The sequence below is a fragment of the Acartia tonsa genome, chromosome 4 (assembly GCF_053477335.1).
Source record: "Acartia tonsa isolate MP-2025a chromosome 4, ASM5347733v1, whole genome shotgun sequence".
Taxonomy (NCBI): domain Eukaryota; kingdom Metazoa; phylum Arthropoda; class Copepoda; order Calanoida; family Acartiidae; genus Acartia; species Acartia tonsa.
In genome coordinates, this window is record NC_137263.1 from 3,567,759 (window position 1) to 3,584,543 (window position 16,785).

The window sequence follows — 16,785 nt, forward strand, 5'->3', positions numbered from 1 at the left end:
AATGGCTATAATTTTCTTGTTATTGAAGCTAGAAGAACATTTTTTCTGAACAAGTTTAACTTTATGTAAATTTATATAAGATTTCTGAAGAAATTTTTTTTTGCTACTTTAGTATCTGGTAATTTGGCCGGTTATCCGGCCGGATAACTGGATATTTGCCGGATATCCGGCGTTAGCCGGATATCCGGCGTTTGAAATCAGCCGGATATCCGGTATCCGGCCAAAAAAGTATCCGGCCCAACCCTAGTATTTATTATGTATAATATATCTAGATAAGCCGACCCCATTTTCGGCAATTTTATAAGGAATATTTTGCAGAGATAAACCATTGTTTTTTTTGTTATATGCGAGATCTATTCAAGAAATAGCGCGATGAATTTTGTTTTACGATATAATTTTAAGAAAGCTTTTTCTATCATAAGAAACTCAACTATTTATAACTAACTTATGAGGTTTTTTAAGGGAAAAAATTTTAGCAAGGAAATCTATATCCGAAGAAATGCGACAATTTATACCTAGCTGAATCATAATGCGCACGAAATGAATAAAATATGCTCTAACGTCAAATCTGTAAAAAGTTTGAACCAATGACAGGTCTCTGGTGTACCGTCATCTCCTGTTGGCCGATTTAGACAATAAATCTCTAAATTATCTCTAGTAACAAAGATAAAAAGTTATATAAATGTATAGAATTAAAGGAGGAATATGTCACTAAGAGAATAACTTTTAGCTTTTACTGGTTAGTCTAAATCCATCATTGTGTCTTTATTTAGCAATTCAAGAAAATTTAACATTTCCTGTATTTTCGTGATTTGGTTGATATACAAATTTTGTGTAAACTATAATAATAGTTATATATTGCTTCGTATTTTAAACAGCTTTTCGTGGATAATTATATGAAAAATTATGATATTGAAACCACTTAAGTTAGCCATGAAGGCTCAGGATTAAAAAGATTGTATTAATGTTATGATTTCAAAAAAATGTTTGTGATAAATTGTCTGCAATATGATGTTATACATGATTTTTCAGTATGGCTTACAACCGTTTCTAATCATATGGAAATCAATCGGGTTCAAAGCCATACTGTAAAGAAAAGATTAAAATTTCAGATGTTTTGGCAGCTGACAATGTCGTATTTAGAGACACTTCCTGAACTTGTGTACAAGAATATTGTCAAATATCTTGACACTAAGGACAGACTCAATCTAAGATTGTCCTCGAGAAGGTTAATGATTAATTTTAAATTATTTAGGGGCTTTAAGTTTGGGGTGAAAAGCCCCCCCCCCCCCCTTACACAGACACTAAAAGAGGGGGGGTCGGATGTGCCACTTTTTGAAAACAAAAATAAAACGCGCATGATCTAAGACCAAAAAGAGTTACAGCTCAAAAATTCGGCACAACAGTTGCTTTTGCTGAGAACAATATGGAACTGTAAAGAAACAGCGGCGGAACCGCCGCTTCCTCCGAAAGCCACCGTTTCCCGCCTAATTCTTTTTTGTCTTTTTTCGCCAAATTGTACAGTTCTCAATCATCTTAGATAAATTTTTTCTCATAAATATTTCCCTTACATTTTCACGTGACACTTAATATTCAAATATTTCAATCATGTCAATGTTAAAAAAATTGCAATTGTAAAATCTTAAAGGTGTAAAGTAAAAATATAAGGGAAATTTTTATGAAAAGAAAAGTTTATCTCAGATGATTGAAAATTGTCTTTTATGGCGAGAAAAGGAAAAAAAAATTCGGCGGTTTTCGGCGGGAGTTGCGGTTCGTTCGCCGTTTCTTCACAGTTCCATATTGTTCTCCACAAAAGCAACTGCTGTGCCGAATTTAAAGCTGTAACTCTTTTATGGGCTGAGATCATGCACGTTTTACTTTTGGTTTCAAAAAGTGGCTCATCCGCTCTCCCCCCCCCCCCCCTCTTTGTACCTGTATTATAGTACATGTTCTGATAGTTATGAACCTTCCTAGGACCTATGAGAACCATATTGGTTCAGCGGTTAGTGAGATCCTATTCCTGTTAGGCTGTTACTTTGAAATGTCTAAAATTAAATATAGTCATGTCCTTATTAAACATCCAGTGTTTAGGTAATTTTGAAATAATGTTTAATATTAAATAAAATGCTTTGTCCCACATAATTTGTTGTGCTTCGTAATGATGAAAGTGGTCATCCTCGTTTTCTTTTGGTTTAGAATGTTGGAGATGAGTAACTGGTGGGATTACAAGTTCCAATTCTGGACAATCCAGTTCTCCAGAGGAGATCCACTACCAGATTTTGTGCTCAACTCAAACAAGAAGCTTTTAGTCTACTTTAATGATGTTCCAACAAAACTAGAAACTTCAATTATCCCCTTTCTAGCTGAACATGGCCCGAGGATAGCAAAGCTTGATTTCAGTATTGGTTCTCTGTGCACATATGAATCAATAACAAATTGGCTAAAATTGTTCAGAAATTTGGCTGAAGTACGACCCAAATGGGAAGTGCTCAAGGATTTGAGTGTAGACGGTTTGCACCTGTACTTCTACCAATATTTTGATAAGGTTTTTGGATGCTGTGAGAACCTTCTCAAGAGTCTAAGTTTTGTCAATGTCAATTTGCACTCGAAAACACTGAGCTTAACTAGATTAAAGTGTTTAACCCTCTCCGAGTGTAAGGTAGATACAAAGGTTCTTGTCCATTTAGCTCCGACCCTAGAGAACCTGACCCTGCACAACATGACCCACCAAAAGTTTAACCTAAGCGGCTTAGAAGAACATCCCAACGCTTTTACAACATTGAAAAGTCTCACAACAGTCAATTGCAACATTGATGTTGAGAAGCTGATCATAAAGATTTCTGGTACTCTGCAATATCTAAAGCTGGAAGGATTTAGATGTATAAGAGAAAGTCCTGAACTCATGGCCTGCCAATTTCCAGCACTTAAGTCTGTACAGCTGATAAATGGATCTGGAACTAACATCATCAAGTTCCTGGGAAAATGTGGAGCTACTCTGGAGAACCTGGAACTAGCTGGCATCAGAAGTCAGGTTAGTTTGTACCACCTCTACCAAAAGATGCCGCGCTTAAAATCATTGAAGCTTAGTTTGGTGAAGAAAACCAGAGTTATTGACTTTTTTCTAGCATCTTGTCTAAAACTAGACCGTCTTCAAATAGAATTTAAAGAAGATTACCTGATTTGGGGAACATTTTCTAGAGAAACCAAGACAAACTTGGCTCGATCACTAGCTCTTCTCAAGCCATGGATAGAGTCCTTGCCTGGCAAACGACTTCGCAGGCTGGAGATCAAACTGAATGTCTGGATTGAGGATGTTGATCATCACAACAGCTTTGACCTGAACCTCCCAGCCATTAGGACACTGGATGTTATGAAGGTGAGAATCCTGGGAGAGATGCCAGCCCAGGTCAAGGATCAGTTCTCGGCTCTCTTTTCTGGAGATGTTAAGGTAATACTTAGTTATTTATCACATCATATTTTCCGCATATATTAAAATTATAGGATTGAAACGTGTTTTATTGGCCCCAAGGAGCCGAAGGTCCTGGCTATGAAAGTGATATTTATTTTATGATTTTTTATATTAATATTCACCAAAAATTCTGCAGCAGGGGAAAAAATTAATCTTGTGCAGAATATACACCACTGATCATTGATGATATACATAAATCAGATTATTGTCCATTGTCGTATATTTAGATCCCTGGAAAAAGGCCTCTTTAAATTGTATATAGCTCAAAAGTATCATTTGATCACATAGACTTTTTAATAGGATTTATTACCTTCACTAAAACAGTTTTTCTTATTACAGAAATAATAGGTACTAGGTATACCCAATCGATATATCATTACATGGCACCAGATTTTTTTTTACTCTAATAATATTTTGCTAACAGCTGGTTAAATAATGATACCCCCATCCATATAATTCCCTCCCCTTATACTGTATGAATAAAATGACCAAAATATGAGGTCCATATTTGCAAGCTAAATTGACGACAAATCCACGTATATCCTAATATCCATTGTTGCAGATTGAGAGAGGTGATAACTATGACTACAAGTTCAGCAGAATTTACTTCCTACACGCTGACAGTGATGAAACCATGGTAGAAGAATCCTTGGCTGACAACAGTTCTGCGGGTGACAATGGAGATGACTCAAATGCAGACCATATTGACCAAGATGCTCGCATTGCTGAATATAACGACACTGGAGATGACTCAATCGCAAACCATATTGACAAAGATGCTCGCATTGCTGAATATAATGACAATGGGGATGACTCAATTACCGACAATATTGACCACGGAGCTTGCAATTCTGAACATTTCGGCAAAGACGAGTCTACCATTAAAACTAATGTAGATGATGCTGCTAATGCTATGCATGTTGATAATGATGATAGTGATTGCTCTGCTAACTGGGAAGATCTGAATTCCAGTGGTGTAAAGAAAACTTACTATGCTCCTTCTGAACATACCTGGAACACAGAAGAAGAATGGACAACAGACAATGATGATGACCTTACTTGGACAACAGACAATGATGATGACCTTACTTGGATAACAGACAATGATGATGACCTTACTTGGACAACAGACAATGATGATGACCTTACTTGGACAACAGACAATGATGATGACCTTACTATGGAAGAAGACTCTTGTGACAACAATGAAATCCAAAACTTTTGGCGCCCTTGGGAGTAGTTCATGCCATATTAGCAGGGGTGTATGTTTTACATTTCAAAATTAGGAAATTTTTAGTTTTTTTTATTAAACTAGTAGTTTTAAGTCTTAGAAACTTCTAGATTCTCTTAAAGTGATTAGTCGACTCGCCCTCCCATCTATTATCAAATGAAGTTTTTAAAAGCAAAAAGGGGGAGGAGTTTTTTTTCCTCTACCTATACGAAGCTTCACAATAAAGGAGAACCATATCGGTTAAGTAGATAGCTAGATCCTTTGCTACAGAACATAAAAGCTTTCAACTTTATATTTATAAAAGGGCAAGTTTTGGAAGGAAATACGACTAGGTGGGAAAATATACACCCCTGCATAATATTTTTTTGTACTTTACAGGGCTAGGCAGCCGCTAACAAGTTGCAATTCAAAAGACGTTCAATAGTGTCTGTGGCTTAGATATGGGGCTCGCTAGCTGCTGCTTATTCCGGAATTTGTGTATTTTTTCATAATTTCAGTTTTTATTTTTAAAAAATATGAAATATCAAGGGAGCGTGGGGGAGGGGTGATAATTGGGATGTATATAATTCTAACCCATAAGTTCATTTACTCGTTTTTATCATTAGTTAATTTCAAACTTGTGGGTTAACTTGGATTTTTGGTTGATTGGTAGAAAGTAACGTTGTCAAACTTATGTTCAATAATTTTAATCTGCAATGGGTCAAGTAAAGAGGTAATCTATAATACACGAAGTAGAATTATGTCTATCCGTCTGTCTGTCCGTCCCTTAAGATCTTAGTAACTACCAATCGATCGGATTCTACTCTTCGGGGAATATATCTACTGGTCCTGTGGTGGTTTTAGGCTATTTTCTTGAGGCGTTGGACACCCCCAACCCCCCAAAAATAAATTCCTCTCCCCCCATTTTTTTTTTATGCAGTTTAATTAAAATGGGGTGGTGGCAGCACCAGAGGTACTTAATTTTTTTTAATTAACTTTTGGGGCAAAGCCCCTAGAAGCTTGGGGCGAAGCCGCTAGTTAAAAATCATTATATAAGTATCATTTATACATAAGTACATTTATTATGAAGATGCGTAATAAGACTAGTAATTGTGCAGTATAACTAGCAAAGTTTGATATCGAAATGGTTAACAAACTTCGAAATGGCAGATATTCTATATAAAACCATAAAAACAAGAATGGCAACATGCATAAAAGTAAAGCAATAAAATTAGACGGTTAGACAAACAAAAGGATACTTCTAAGACATAATTACATCTACAAGGCTTTCTTTTAATATTGGACCTTGTTGTCTGAGGAATCATTATTCTAAAAAATTTTGAATAGTACAACATTTAAAGCTTATCAATCTTTTAATGAAAAAAATTCTTCTTTATATATATTCCAACGCTTACTACTGCTTAGTTTTCATTTAAACTTGTGTTTTGTCAGTATAGTATCTTGTTTCTGTATTTATTTTATTTTTTTCAAATATTTAATATAGGTATTTTTTGCTCAAATTGGAGCAACAGTTAATGTTTGTCCATAAATAAGTTAAAGTTGAATCGTGATCATTTTTGATGGATACATTTTAAGAAAATTGTAGTGATTATTTTTTTCAGATAAAACTACAAATGAAAATGAATTTTTAGATCAAAATTAAATGTATGGGAATTATTCTCAAGATGGTTTGTTTTGTTGGTCCTGTAAAGGACCTTTGTTGACAAATTATGCCTCCTTCTGATTTAACCTCCGAATCCATAGAGAGTACGTCCTTGTCTCTTGAGAGCATAGACAACATCCATAGCAGTGACAGTCTTCCTCTTGGCGTGTTCAGTGTAGGTGACAGCATCTCTGATAACATTCTCAAGGAAAACCTTAAGAACACCACGGGTCTCCTCGTAGATCAAACCAGAGATACGCTTGACACCGCCACGGCGAGCTAAACGGCGGATGGCGGGCTTTGTGATACCCTGGATGTTATCTCTCAGAACCTTGCGATGTCTTTTGGCTCCTCCTTTACCAAGTCCCTTGCCTCCTTTACCTCTACCGGTCATCTTGAAGCTGTAGTAAGAAAGTTAGTTGAGTTTCAACTTTCAAACTGATTAAATTATGCAAAGTTTTGTTATTTATACTAAGTTTAAATACTGAACTCTACCTCCTATTGGTTATAATATGAATCCTGTCGCACGAAGTGAAGCCAAGCTGTGCGTGACAATGCGCACTGTTCGATTTCGCGCGCTCACAACACAGAATAACAAGGAGGAGTAGCATAAGGGAGGGTGGGGCAATTTTCTATCAAGAGCGATTATTTGTTATAAGATGGGGGTGTAAGGGGTGGAGCATTTTTCCAATTCCCGTGAAGGGAGGGGGGAATTCTGCTTGGGGGGGGGGGGGGTATATAGGATTAAATCTTTCACCTGCCTCATCACAAACATTTTTGGGGAATTAAATCTAAAAATTTGAACAATATTATTTAGATATTTCAAACTTGAATTAAAATGCCATACCAAAATTTAATGTCTTTTAAAAAAACAAATAAGTAGGTATAATGGAGCACAAATGAATTAGGAATCCATTTTCTATTAGATAATAGATAGGTATTCTAAAACTTTTGGAGAATTTAAACATAGAAAAAGCTTGTATACCTAATCACGATTTTAAGATCAGTGTTTTGCGAAGAATGTCTTTTTCTTATGAAGTTAAAGGGAAAAATCATGTAGTTTTTTAAGAAAACAGAAAATGGTCAAAATGTAGGGCCTTAAGTTAAATCCTTTCACAAAAGTTGACATGCATTGCATATTTTATCCAATAAAGAAAAACCTAAATAGTTATTCATGGAATTGCATTATAGACAGTTTCCCCCGGACATTAAATTTATTAAAGATTAGAAAATACCATTTTAATATTCGAGGAAAATTGTCTGTAATACGATGCTATTCATGAATTTTCAGTATGGCTAGGAACCGGGTCTAACCCAGTGGATATTAATCGGTTTCGAAGGCAATCTGGAAATTATTTTAAAATTTACTTGTTGGAAAGTGATAATTTCACGAAATGCATTTGAACTTTATTTTAGCGATCCCAATACTTTTTCTGATTAACCAATATAACATATATTTGAAAAGATTTTAATTTAATACTTAAACTTGAAAATCATACTCTTCTAATATAAATTCTATTATAAAAAGTAGCAAGCTTTTTTTCTGTAGCGAAATATCTCGCTAACCGCTGAACCGACTAGGTTCTTCTTTACACCGTCCAGAGTCCAGGGAAATTTTTAAAAACTATTTTGGGGAATTTACTTCACTGTTACATAAAGTACACCGATCATTATCCCCCTTAAAGGCAACTAGAGGCTTCTAGGAGCGTAGCCGCTAGTTTATTTATAAAATAAGCATGAAATAAAAAGATCTTAGCAATTTCTTATTATTTACTAAAAGAATTCTTAATCTTGTAATTTATACAAACAATCAATTTCATAAATATTAACTTTTAAGATCTTATTGCCAACCCATATACATTATACATGTTTTGAACAAATATAAATATGATAAATTTCATATCCCAAGCTATTGAACAATTTCTATTAGTATTAAACATTTTTTTACTTCGAATTTCAAGTCTGTTTAAGTTTTAAAATATAGACTTTTTAGTTTTTACAGTAAGATTTAAAAAGGCATTATAAGAATTAATAAATATATATAGGTATATTTTTTTTTTAACTAACTATGCTTACAATTTAAATTAGGCTTCGTTTATTTTGTTATTTTATTCATGTTTCTAAAAAAGGTTCTGCTATTATAATACAGCTAGCTTTTGAAAAATATGCATTATACATTATGCATTGAAACAAATATTTAATTACAAGAATTTAGTTATTTCGTTGATTATTACAATGAAAATTAAATTTTTATAAATTTGTAGCCAAACCTTAAAAAGATAAGGTAGATAGAAAGCTTTGTTTACAGGCGAAATTCGCGGCATTTTTGTTTTGTTTTTCCTTACCAATTTTAAACTTAATTTTTACCATGAAAAATGATTTAAATCATCATTTTTTTCATAAAAAATGTTAAATATACATTTATGCTAACTATTACAATAGTGATTTTTAAAATTTTGCCCATTTTCTAGGAAATATTTAAGTTTTTTCGGCAAATAGTATGAAAATTTTTCATAAATTTTGATTTTGCAGCCATTTTTAACAAATTTCTTAGTATCTATTAGAACTAAGAATTTAATCAAAGTAATCCATTTTTATTGAAGATTTGTCTTGATAAAAATAATTTTAGAAATAGTTTACATTTTTATAAATAAATTGTAAAAAAGGCAGGTGATAGAAACACAAAAATTTCCAAGAGAAAATTTTAAAATTCCCTCGATGCTCTCTATTTGGTTCTCTCTGCTGTATAATAATAGGGCGCGTTGTTCTAGTTGTTAGAATTTGTTCTAACACAAAATTATCACTACACAACCCACAATGACTGCTGACGCTGCCCCCGCCGCTCCCGCCAAGAAGGTCGTCAAGGCCAAGAAGCCCAAGGCACCCGCTGCCCACCCCACCTATGCTGTTATGATCGCAGCCGCCCTCAAGGCACTGAAGGACAGAACTGGCAGCTCTCGCCAGGCTATCCTCAAGTACGTCTGTGCCAACTACAAGGTTGATGCTGCTAAGGCCGCTGTTCATCTGCGTATGGCTCTGAAGCGTGGAGTCGCCGCTGGATCCCTGAAGATGGCCAAGGCCTCTGGCAAGGGAGCTGGCTGCTACAAGCTCGGAGAGAAGGCTAAGGTTGAGAAGAAGAAGGCTGTCAAGAAACCCAAGGCTAAGAAGCCCGCCGCCAAGAAGGCTAAGAAACCTGCTGCCAAGAAGGCCGCTAAGAAGCCAGCTGCCAAGAAGGCCGCCAAAAAGCCTGCCGCTAAGAAACCCGCTGCCAAGAAGCCTGCCGCTAAGAAACCCGCTGCCAAAAAGCCCGCAGCTAAGAAGCCAGCTGCCAAGAAGCCCGCTGCTAAGAAGCCAGCCAAGAAGTAAATCTTGCTTGCTTTCCTAACCTACTTGCGTACCTGGACCAGCCCTTTATAGGGCTCAAAGATTGTCTTTGATGAGATTAAATATCACTGCCAGTATGTTTTAAAGCTAATCCTTCCATCAACTTATTTTGTTCTTAGGATCGGTCTTTTATTAACTCTTTTCCAGCTCAAAATAGTTATCGTTTACAGGGATTCTTTTGACTTAAGATTAAAGGGCATTTGGCTTATTCTTAAAGTTTTCTTTTGAAGTTAGACAAGAGAGGGGTTTGTACACTTATCGAGAATGAAATTCATTTTAAAATTTTGCCCTGGTCGTTTGGACTTGATATAATTGCTATCAACCTAACTGGTAAAATTTTAAAAATTGAAGTTTTGCACTTGCCTTTAATCAAGGGGCTAGTGGGGTTAAACACACTCCAAAACACTAAACTATAAGCAGGGGTGTATTTTCTGCAAATTTGACCCGGCTGAGGGGAGGGGATGTAAATATTAAGAGGACTGAAAACTGAAAACATTTTTTCTATTTTTCTCCTCTTTTTGGTGAAAAAAAACCAAAAAGTATGTGGAATAATATTAATAAAATAAAGAGTTCTGAAAATATTTTTCCGTTTTATCCCCTTCCTTGCTGGACAAAACTAGGGGAGAAAATAAATGCAGTAGTGGAGAAAAATGAATCATGTGCAGAATATACACCCCTGACTGTAAGTTCTGAGCTTAATTTTATAGATATCGAGGTGATTTTTTAAATGTAAACTTTTTTCACACAACTAGCCCCTAGATGTCAAAATGAAATATGTTGAACTTGGTTTAGTTATGTGAAAAAAAGTTTTCATTAGAAAAATCAGCTCGATATCTCTTAAGAATAGCTTGTACTTGGGGGGTGTTTAGCTAGCCCTTAGAAGGAAATGCCAAAATACAATTTTTAAAGTTTATTCTTTAGTACCAATCAATAGAGTAGGTATATCTAATAATTCTATTATCCAATTATTTAAGAGATTTTACAAAAAGAATCAGTTTGATAACTATAACAACAACTGCCAGGGAACAATTTGATACTGAATTTCATTTTCTATAAGTGTACAACCCCCCCCCCCCCCCCTCTTCTTATTATTAATACTAATTGTAATCTACAGATGGGGTAATTTTGTGTATTAACATTAGGGATGTACTTGAATTAGTCGTCTTATCCCTTTAGATCCAAATGTCAAATGCATTTGAGTATTAAATTTTGGTTGATAACTTGATATTTTTATTTTTTTTCAGATAGTCACAAATTCACAATGTATAGAAAATATTAACTTTTAGAAAAAACTACGAAGATCTAAACTACTCTAGGTAGTATTACAATGGGATAGTTCTACAAAGACCTTGTTTGACATTTCGCTTCTTGAGGGGTTTGAACCCCCACCCCCTAAATAAAAATCAGCCACTCCTGCCCAGAAAAATATAGGCTATTGATTAGGTAGATAAGAATTAATAGACTTGTTTGTGCAGTGTCCTAGGGCAGAAAAGCAAAAGTCTTGACCCTGCCATTTTTTTGCTTATATTTTGGTGACCTATTCGAATCATGGAAAGAAAACGAAGTAGTAGGTTTCTTCGTATTTTCACATTATCTTTGATAGGTTATTTTAGATTAGGTTAGGTTAGTTAGATGTAAATGATTCCGTTGCAGGGGCTAGAAATAGGAGAAAAGCTACTGTGAAAATATGACGAAACCCCTACTTCGTTTTCTTTCCATGATCTGAAATATTGATTATGCAAACACTTATCAAGTTTTTCTATACTAAAATAAAGATTATTAGTAAATAATGTTTTTCAGTTATCTGGAGCTGTGCAATTAGAGGAGAGTGAACATATCAGTTATCTGGAACTGTGTATTTAGAGGAGAGTGAACATCTCTTATTAACAATGGCAACAGCGTCAGAACCAGCTATTAATGAATGGTTAAAGTTATACAACTGTAGTTCCTGTGAAGAATTGTACTTTAAACTAGAACAAATTCAAGCGGAGCACAAACCAGTTGAAGGTGAACATGTTCGATTCTCATTTCAAGATTTGAAACATTTGAGCTTTATCTCTAGTACTTGTGATAGACGAGCTGTAATTGTGAAGGATTTATTCATGTATTGGGGTGCCAATAAAGCAGCTCAACTAATCAAAGAATTAAGGGAGAATCCTCCAAAGGAAAGTTTTGAAAATCCAGTCATTCATCAATGTGCATTACCTAAAGAATATATTGCAATGATCAGTATGATACAAAATGTAGATCTTCCTGGCAGTAAATATAATCCTGTTGGAATGGGTTACTATAGTCAACTATTTTTTCACATGTTTTTTGGTAACTATTCAGATTTCAATAAGCATATCAAGAAACTGTCAGAGCAGGATCTGAAGCAAACATTGAACAAAAGAGAGGGATATCCACAGTTCAGCCCTCTGTTTGCTCCTATCATTGGTAGAAGAATGCTTTATATAGAGGCAATTGAATGGCTGACTGAGCAAAATATCAGAGATATCAGAACAATGTATCATGGATGCAATGAAAACAAGCATGTCAAGATAATAGAAAAACTTCTGAAACTTGGTGCGGATCCAAATGCCCATGACATACTTGGAAATACTCCACTTTGTTATGCAGCTAAGTTTGGGTATAAGGCTGACAAGGTTGTATCACTACTTCTCAGATATGGGGCTGATCCAAATTACAGCGGCCAATGCGCCAGTATTCTTTATCACATGTGTTCCGCCTTTGCTTCAGAGCCAGAACATTGGAGTTTAATTGATATGCTCTTGAGTTACAATGCCAAGCCTAAGGACTATGAGGAAGCAATGCAGATTAGATGGGGAATGGAGACACAGTACTCATTAGAGTATGCTGTTAAGATGAGAGAGTCATACCCTAAAAAGAAGAATGAATGTGAGCGTACAGAATGTGAAATATCTGCTGTGAAGATGTGCAAAGCTTGTAGGTCTGTTGTGTACTGTACTCCAGCTTGCCAGAAACTTGACTGGAAGTTTCACAAACCAACCTGTATGAAGAAGAGACAAGAAAAAAAATTAAAAAACAGCGCTTAAGCAATCTTCTTCATTGAAACAAATATATTATTTTTTTTCTCATGATTTTGGATTTACCTAGTAAATTCAGTTTCTAATAATACAGTTTTTTTCTAGTGTTCGGTTCTTTTCTTCTACCAATTTAAAAACAAATTTTGAATGCCGTCTCGTCATTTCTATGGCCTTGGGGTACCCAAAACATGCTTTGTGTATTTCTTGGCTGCAATGAGAGATGGATAGCTGAAAGGGGGGGGGGGGGGGGCGAAAGTGACACTTTTTGAAACCAAAACTAAAAGTCAACAAAGGAACTCAACTAAAAAAAGAGTTACAGGTCTGAGATTTTGCATGGCAGTTGCTTTATCGGGGTAAAATATGGAACTGTGAAGAAACGGCGGCGCAACCGCTGAAAACCGCCGTTTCCCGCCGAAATGTTGTTTGCCTTTTCTCGGCGGTTGCGACGCCGTTTCTTCACAGTTCCATATTGTACCCCGATAAAGCAACTGCCATGCAAAATGTCAGACCTGTAACTCTTTTTTTTAGTTGAGTTCCTTTGACTTTTAGTTTTGGTTTCAAAAAGTGTCACTGTCGCCCCCCCCCCCCCCCCTTTTTAGTGAAGATTACTATATATAAGTTTATCTACTCTATTAACTCTACTCTACTCTATTTAACAATAGACAGAAAAGAAAAAGTTTTTATTTGCATTTTTTGTGATGTTTCAAATATTCCTATAGAAGACTAAAATCATACTGATACAATTATTATTTTTTATTACTGTATTTTTTTCAGATATTGACGATGCTTAAAAGTTCATAAAAATTACCCCTAGAGAAACCCCAAAATTAATTGCCCGAACTGGAATTTTTTAAAGATTATTTTTAGTTACCAAACAGGTATTGTTCCAATTGATGGGATTATTGATGCAGTACAGTTAAAGATGAAAGGTACAAAGTACAAAGCTAATTTATTTTTGGCTCCATGAAAGGCATTACCTGAAATAAGTGACTAATTAAATATTCCTTCTGGCTTAATATTATTTTAGCAAAACCTAAATTCAGCAAAGAATTGCTTATCTAAAAATAATAAAGATTGGACAGTTTTGTTTATTACCTTACATCGTAAGGGCGGAATTCACCTTCGATTTTTAAGTGATCAACTAGAGAATCATTCGCTTGTAATGGGATGCGATACTCAAACACACAATGATATTAGGTTGAGTAACATCCATCAGACAACCAACCCTTAGATTGCACGACTTTTGCACGTCCTGTCTGTGCATGGTAAGTTGCGCCTGATTATGGGTTAAGACATTACCCCTACTCTATCAAGTTGGGGGGGGGGGGGGGGTGACAAATTTGCATAAACCTGGTGTATAGGGTTTATCTTCGGACTGAGAAGATAGAATATTAAAGATAAAATCATTCTTGTATGATGAATTTCCCCCAGATTTAAGATTTTATGGATAGGCCTCCAGGTTCCGGAGCTCCAGGCCTCGAGGTGGCCTCTGTACAAGTAAAAATAAAAAAATAATTTTTTTTGAATAGTTAGAGGTCAACTCATAAAACAAAATATGCATCTTTTTTGTATGTTATTCACATATTTGAAGAAAAAACATGCATATTTTCTTTCATAAGCTGACCTCTAACTCTTTAAAAAAAAACAATTTATTTAAAAATTTTTACCTGTCCAGAGACCACCTGGAGGCCTATCCAAAAAAATATTAAATCTGGGGGAAATTCATCATATAAGAATGATTTTATCTTTAATAACCTATCCTCTCAGGTTTACGCTAATGTGTCAAAACTTCCCCCCCTCCCTTCATGTCGCGCACCTGACATAGCAGCAGTATGAAATGTTTAGTTATGATGCGGTGTTGGTCGGAGATTCGAACCTTTCGCCTCCCCGACGAGGGGCGGATGCGCTACTTGTTGAGCCACGTTCGCGTTTTTTTGTTGATTACTCTAAAACTTCAATGTAAAAGGGATACTTGCATGAAGTACATTTAACGAGTGAACTTTTAATTTTTTTGCCCCTGGAGGTAATTGGAAGTACTCTTCTATAGAATCGTTCTTAAAGCTGCATGAGATATTAAAATCCCAGGAAAAAAAAATTATTATTTTTATGACCTACGAAAGTTTTCACAACAATTATTAATTGTAAATTTTGTGTGGTGATATTTTTGATTTTTTGGGTGGGTGAGAATGTCCCAACCTCCAAGAAAATAGCTTGAAACTACTACAGAGGTATAATCCCGGAAGAGTAGAGCACAATTTGCGGTTGCCGAGATCTTAAGCTTCAGATAGACTTTGTATTATAGACTAGTTGCTTCGCCCCTAGAGGAGGGCGGGAGATTTTAGGAAAATATCTTAATACGACCCTAAGACATCCATAAAGCTTCCCCAAAAAGTAAAAGTCCTTCGTTAAAGTTTAAGATTATTGTGATCCACGGACGAACTTGCATCTAAATTATAGAGTAGCTGCGCTCCGATATGACGACAGGTTCAAGCTTGCACCTCCGTCAGAATATAAACAATTTGGGTGTGTGTGTGCGTGTGTGTAAGGCGCGCGTTTCAAACCATATGAAGGACATTTCAGGGATCTTTTTTTACAATTAAAAAAATATTTTCTATTTAGATTCTGAAAATGATTTTTTGTCATTTTTTACAGAAATAAGGGATTTTTTTTAAGTTTTTATTTTTTAGGTAAGGTTAATATTTACCCTGTAAAAACACCACCCAACCCCCCCCGAGATGCAGTAAGGGGCACAATTTACCCCCAGGGTCTTTGGGGTGTCACATTGCATAGCAACATTTAGTTCACAAGTTAAAACTTCACTCGTTTGGCTTCCGTCGGTCGGAGGAGAATTAATTTGACAAGTGAATCTAAATTATTATGAGTAATTTTTAAAAAGTTGTTTATGATGGTGATATCAATTACGCAAAGTTAAATAAATCAGTAAAAAAGACCAGAAATAAAATTTTAGTGATTGTTTATAAGTTATATTGACGTATTGATTTTTTTTGGAAGGATATATAAATTTTATTGATAGCTACCGCCGGATTGTTGGGCGGCCAAACTGAATTTTTTTTTATTTTAGAAATCAGAACCCTTTAAACTAGGGTAAAGCGGGGCGAACTCGGTCTTTTTTTCGGTTTTTTGAACCTGCAAATCGTAAAAATTATTTTTTTTAAATGGGACCAAGACCAGTAGAAAGATCTCGGAAAAGTCGATCAGGTCCTAAAGGGACGTAAACCTAGGACATTGGGAAGTTTGTCAAAATTGATCTCTAAAACGGCACCGTCTTCGCCCCGCCTTGAGGCGAAGTCGGTAGGGCATTTTCAAGCTTCAAAAAATCGATGACGTATTGATTTTATTACAGCATGCCCAAAAGGTAAAAGTTGCTAAATGTAATAAAGAGTATGCACAAAAAATTTTATTAAGATAGGTCAATTTTTTCTACCAAAAAAAATAATTTTTCCGAAGTACGCGAAATTTTACTTTTTTTTCGAAAATTTTTTTGATAAAAAACATAAAAATACTACTAGAAAAAATAACTTTTTATGACTTTAAAGGCCTGATCCTTAAAATTCAGGCAATTTTGAATAGATTTGGCCAAAAAAAAATTAGTTCTATTAGCAAAATTTCCTAAAAAAATCAAGTTGAAAAAAAGAGAAAAGTTTGGCAAAATCTGTGGTCGATTTTCCAGCTTCAAAAAACCTATGACATAGTGATTTAATTACAGCATGCCCCAAAGGTTAAAGTTGCTAAATGTAATAAAGAGCATTCACAAAAAAAATTATGAAGATTGGACAATTTTTTCTACAAAAAAAAATAAATTTTTAAAAATAAGTACGAGAAATTTGACTTTTTTTCTCGAAAATTTCACTTTTTTATATAAAATTGAAAAAGTTAGTATAAAAAGTGAAAAAACCGAATTCGCCCCGCTTCACTTTTAGTCGATTTAAGAAAAAACTATACAAGCTTTTTTAAAGTTTTAAACGGAAATGGATAGCCTATTAGATTCTTA

The 16,785-nt window shown here is 35.0% G+C and overlaps 4 protein-coding genes across 5 annotated transcripts; 3 read left to right on the forward strand and 1 right to left on the reverse strand.

Moving 5' to 3' along the window:
• Positions 1-264: 264 nt before the first annotated feature.
• Positions 265-5,412, forward strand: LOC145315704 (uncharacterized). The gene is made up of 3 exons (XM_080155733.1): positions 265-1,228; positions 2,197-3,448; positions 4,032-5,412. Exons 1-3 carry the CDS (start codon positions 984-986, stop codon positions 4,707-4,709), a joined length of 2,175 nt encoding a protein of 724 aa, XP_080011859.1. The 5' UTR covers positions 265-983; the 3' UTR covers positions 4,710-5,412.
• An 893-nt stretch (positions 5,413-6,305) lies between these two features.
• On the reverse strand, positions 6,306-6,758 carry LOC145315706 (histone H4). The gene has a single exon (XM_080155734.1). It carries the CDS (start codon positions 6,734-6,736, stop codon positions 6,425-6,427), a length of 312 nt encoding a protein of 103 aa, XP_080011860.1. The 5' UTR covers positions 6,737-6,758; the 3' UTR covers positions 6,306-6,424.
• A 2,196-nt stretch (positions 6,759-8,954) lies between these two features.
• Positions 8,955-9,899, forward strand: LOC145315708 (uncharacterized). Its single transcript, XM_080155737.1, has one exon. The coding sequence runs from the start codon at positions 9,160-9,162 to the stop codon at positions 9,706-9,708; it is 549 nt and encodes a 182-aa protein (XP_080011863.1). The 5' UTR covers positions 8,955-9,159; the 3' UTR covers positions 9,709-9,899.
• A 1,060-nt stretch (positions 9,900-10,959) lies between these two features.
• On the forward strand, positions 10,960-13,542 carry LOC145315707 (uncharacterized). 2 transcript variants are annotated; one of them, XM_080155735.1, is made up of 2 exons: positions 10,960-11,042; positions 11,527-13,542. In XM_080155735.1, the coding sequence occupies exon 2, from the start codon at positions 11,616-11,618 to the stop codon at positions 12,780-12,782; it is 1,167 nt and encodes a 388-aa protein (XP_080011861.1). In that variant the 5' UTR covers positions 10,960-11,042; positions 11,527-11,615; the 3' UTR covers positions 12,783-13,542. The 2 variants fall into 2 exon arrangements, with proteins under 2 accessions (XP_080011861.1, XP_080011862.1); XM_080155736.1 differs by having other exon boundaries at positions 10,964-11,042; positions 11,568-13,542.
• Positions 13,543-16,785: the final 3,243 nt, after the last annotated feature.